Consider the following 4,468-nt stretch of genomic DNA (forward strand, 5'->3'; position numbering starts at 1 on the left):
CAGCTAAAAACTTAGTAGTATCATACATGGCACACTTATCAAAAAAGCAAAATGTGAGAGAGACTGATCTTTGGAGGCATTCCATGGATAGCAAAGTCCACTTCCTATTGTCTTCTCAAGTTCGATCGCCAAAAGCATCAGCTGCTTTATTTGTTTCCCAATAGGAAATCTGTTAAATCGAATCAGTTTAATTGTATCATGACATCAGGTACCCACAGTCATTAATAAAAGGCAGGAAGAAATTGTTTCTAACTTGGTTGACTAGTATGCATTTGTACCACAGCCCCTGCATCAAGCTCAATAGGTAAATATCTAAGTTTGTTTGGAAATCGAGAACAACTTACTTAGTTTTTTGTTGAAATTTTTTTGTTAAAAAGTGTGCTAGAGTATAATAAAAAGAAATTCAAATCTCTCCTCCCTTAACTATTGAATTATAATAGAAAGAGAATATTGTAAATTCACACAAGTTTGGGTCCAAAGAATTCGTTTAAAGGTAGGTCAACCACTTCAATAGTCCAATTTAGAAGCAAAAAGAAGAAGAAGAACACCTCAATAGAGCTTATAAAGATTAACCTTTAGAAGGCTTATGAGTTATGACCAACCCCACAGGTTGGTCCTAGGCTTAGAAAGTAGGCTTTTATTTTTTTGTAGGTTTGTACATTACCACATACTATTCTTCTACCATTCTTGTTCGGTTAATCCCTGTTGTGATTCCTTCTATTCAATGAGGTACAACGATCTGTTTTCTTTATCCATTTTCAGTCACTAAATGTATAGGATGGGATGTTTTGGATACGATTGGCTGCTTTTGGCTGGGACCAAAATTTTACATATTTCTTTGAATCCATTACGTTGAAATGCTTTGTCGTGGGTTCCTGTTAATTTAATTGGTAAAATTTTTTGTCTCGCAAATAAAGGATATGGGTTCAATCATTGTTTATACCAAAAATCAATTGGTGAGTTTTGTCGTGAATCGTGATATTATTTGATAGTATTTATATTGAAAAATTGCTTATATTTTTATGTTTGGTGCACTTGGCACATTTCTTTTCCCTATCTACTTGAGGTCTAATCTAGATACAACTGCTAAGTGATCAAGATTTCATCCTCGAGGTAATGTATTAATGTTTAGAATGTATCAAAAGTTGATGGTGGGGCTGAGATGGAGACTACTGCTCTAAAATTGGTTAGACAGTATGAATAATCCACTGGATTAAATTTCTTATTTTCTTATGTGTTGTATTATATCGCAGATTGTTCAAGTAAATTCAACCATACAACTGTATTGACTAATGTAACACAAAAAATATTATTTTCTCCTATAGATGATTAGATGTGTCTCATTAGCTAATACAGCAACATTGTTGAATTTTATTTTAGATTAATATTTTTCTATGAAGCAAAATGTGCAGCAAACTATTTAGTGAACTAAATTAACTGACCAAAAAGAACAAAAAATCAAAGAATGTGCATGTGTGTGAGTGTTAATATATCTTTCGCTGGCTTCAACCCTGCATACAAAGATGCGCAAAGAGAACTCATGAAGTGAAAGAATGTGGTTCCCAGACAAAGAAAAGAATCAACCATGCATCTGATGATCCACAACTGACGGATACAGTTTTGGTTTCTTTTCAATGTTGAGAATGTATGTAGCCCTGAGTTTCTCCACCAAGGTTTATTTAATTTGTACTCGGTTATGTATCGTTATATATTGATGATTTCAGTTGATTGCGGGTCCAAACTCCTGAGAAAATCTGCAAAAAGATATATCCTTGAAACTCTTGCCAAAAAATGAGTTCATATGTTTAGCACCTAGAGATCAGTTGTAATCAGGCCACATTCCAAATCATCTCTCTCTGACTTCTCTCCCACAGAAAGAGTTAGCTCCTCAGCCCTTTTAGTTTGGTGCTTCCAATCTGTGTGAATCAATGCATACCCCATCATACACAGACATGAAAACTGTGCTGCAAGCATCCCAAACCATAGGCCTTGCAAGCCAACTTTGAACACAAAAGTAGTGAGAATAGCCACAGGCAATCCAATGATATAAAATGCACACAAATTAATCCTTGCACCAAGTTTAGGCCTTGCTGTCCCAGTTAAGACCCCACAAGAAGCTGTTTGTGGAGAGTTTGCAAGTTCACATAACCCCACTAAAGGAAGTGCAGCTGAAACCAAATCAAGAATCTGTGACTCATCAGTGAACAACTTTCCCCACACTGTCTTCACAACTGACAAGAAAATTAAGGCTGAGAATCCAAAAGCAAATGCCACAGTAAGTCCAATAATAGATGTCCATTGTGCACGTGAAGGTTGACCAGCCCCCAAAGCATGTCCAACTCTGGTTGTTATGCCACAACTTATAGAAATTGGAAACACATAGAGAAAGCCTGTTGTTTGAATAAGTATTCCCATAGCAGCCAAACTAGCTTGTGGATTAGTCAATAATCCACAAAGAAATAACATTATTTCATACCACCACCACTCCAAGCACACCGAAACAGTACTAGGAAGTGCTAAACTTAGCAATGGTCCCCAGCCTTGAAAGGCTGAGAGAATTGTAGCTCCTTGCCAAGGCTTTATTGGTTTGTTTGATACAAGCATATATATTATCAAGCCCACATTTAAGTTAGCAGTATTAAAAGCAGTAGCCAATGCAATACCTTCCACCCCTAATTTCAAGTGAGCTTGAAGAAAATAGATAATGGGTACGTGTAGAATGGCTGCAAAAGTTGCAGCTATTGTTAGTGGGGTGGTTATGCCTTGGGTTCTTAAGAAAATCCTTAGTGGGTATAGATGGGCTTGGGCTATCAATTCAGGAATTGAGAAAGCCAAGTAAACTTTAGCAACTCTTGTGATCTCTGGGTCCTGGCCCAACCATCCAAATAAGGGTTCCACGTTTAGCCATAAGAATGAGATTAATATGGAAACAAGTAGGAGTAGAGACAATGTTTTCTGAAAGGTTTGGCTGAGAACTGACAATCTCTTGGCTCCAAAGGCTTGGCAACAAATTGGTTCCATTCCTGTGGATAGGCCTCTGAGGATTGAGAGTCCTGTGATATTTCCAAACCCAATTGCTAGTGAGCCCCCAGCTAGTTCTGATTTTCCAAGACGACCCAAGAAGAGCATGGAAATAACGGACCTTGAATATAACAGCAAGCCTGTCATCACTATGGGCCCTGCAATCTTGCACAATGCTTGTACCTCTTCTCCCATCTGCGTGAATTGACATTGTTAATTTAGACTCAAAAGTGCAATATTTCAATAGGATACATGAATTAGCAAATTTGAAGACCCTTTCACACAGAAAATTGGTATCAAAACTTTCACTATTGTAACAATTTTTCTAAGAAAGAAATTATGTTCCGTTCGAAACAACTGGACCAGAGAAAATACATAGTGTGCAGCAGAGACATGTGAAGTGCACAAGTTCACCAGGCAGCAAAAGTGTGCACAAAATTCAGCAGTCATGCAGAAGGCATGGCTTCATTAAAAACGTACAAATGCAACTTATGGGTGCTTTAAGTTTTTTGTAATATGCTAAGAAGACATTACTTTTTTAACAACCCTTTTCACAACTTGTTAAGATGATAAATTGTAATTAGAGTTACATCAGTTTTATATAGATCCACAACTGATGTCCTTACCTTTTTATCACACATTAATCACAACATGTTATATGGCTTATTGATTTCTATGTTCCTTTGCAGTTATCACGAGCACTAGTACTGCCAGCTCTTTCAACATTTTAAGGTTTGGAAAAAAAAATGATCATGTTATAGTTACAAGTGAATCACCAAAGCTACAAAACATGGTGGCTTTATGCAGGTCACAAGTCATAACACAAGTGTAAAAGATGAAATTTGAACTTTTCGCTATAAACATGAGGCAAGTTGCATCCATCTGAAAAGAAATGAATCAAGCAAGCAAGTTGCTTAAAAAATAGTGAAGTGCGAATAACTTTGTGAACTTGAAAGTACCCTCCAGATTTGTACTCTAGCATATTGGCCTTTCTAGTTTCTAGAAGTCAAGCCTGTAAAGAAATTCACTTTGCCAAGATGCCTTTGCTATTGGAATCAACCATGATTTTCGGGCATGTGATTTTCAGGTCAAACTCTTTTGCTATTCCCAATATATAAAAAATAAAAAATAAAAAAAAAGGAATTTTAAAGCAGCTCAGGAGGTTAGATTTATTAAGTACACAAATTAGTTTATTAAAAAAAAAAAAAAGAAGGTAAATGTTAGGTCCAATGCATTTAATGCACTGAACTTGGTCAAATTGTGACACTTTCTAAAAGTTGACACGTGTCACTATTTCAAAGAATCCAAGCTTGACCTTAAGTCCAAAAATTATCACCTTTGTAATTGTATTTTTATTGGAAAATGGTATGACACAAAAAAAACCCACAATTATTGCCACAACTTGTAATATGGCGAGTTGTAAATTGTGGTAAAAGTTATGAGATTT

The 4,468-nt window shown here is 36.1% G+C and overlaps 1 protein-coding gene across 1 annotated transcript; it reads right to left on the reverse strand.

Annotated features, from left to right (window-relative positions):
- Positions 1–610: 610 nt before the first annotated feature.
- On the reverse strand, positions 611–3,337 carry LOC115954162 (protein DETOXIFICATION 53). The gene has a single exon (XM_031072067.1). It carries the CDS (start codon positions 3,214–3,216, stop codon positions 1,813–1,815), a length of 1,404 nt encoding a protein of 467 aa, XP_030927927.1. The 5' UTR covers positions 3,217–3,337; the 3' UTR covers positions 611–1,812.
- Between the last annotated feature and the right edge of the window lie 1,131 nt (positions 3,338–4,468).

Source organism: Quercus lobata, chromosome 7 (genome assembly GCF_001633185.2).
Source record: "Quercus lobata isolate SW786 chromosome 7, ValleyOak3.0 Primary Assembly, whole genome shotgun sequence".
Taxonomy (NCBI): Eukaryota; Viridiplantae; Streptophyta; class Magnoliopsida; order Fagales; family Fagaceae; genus Quercus; species Quercus lobata.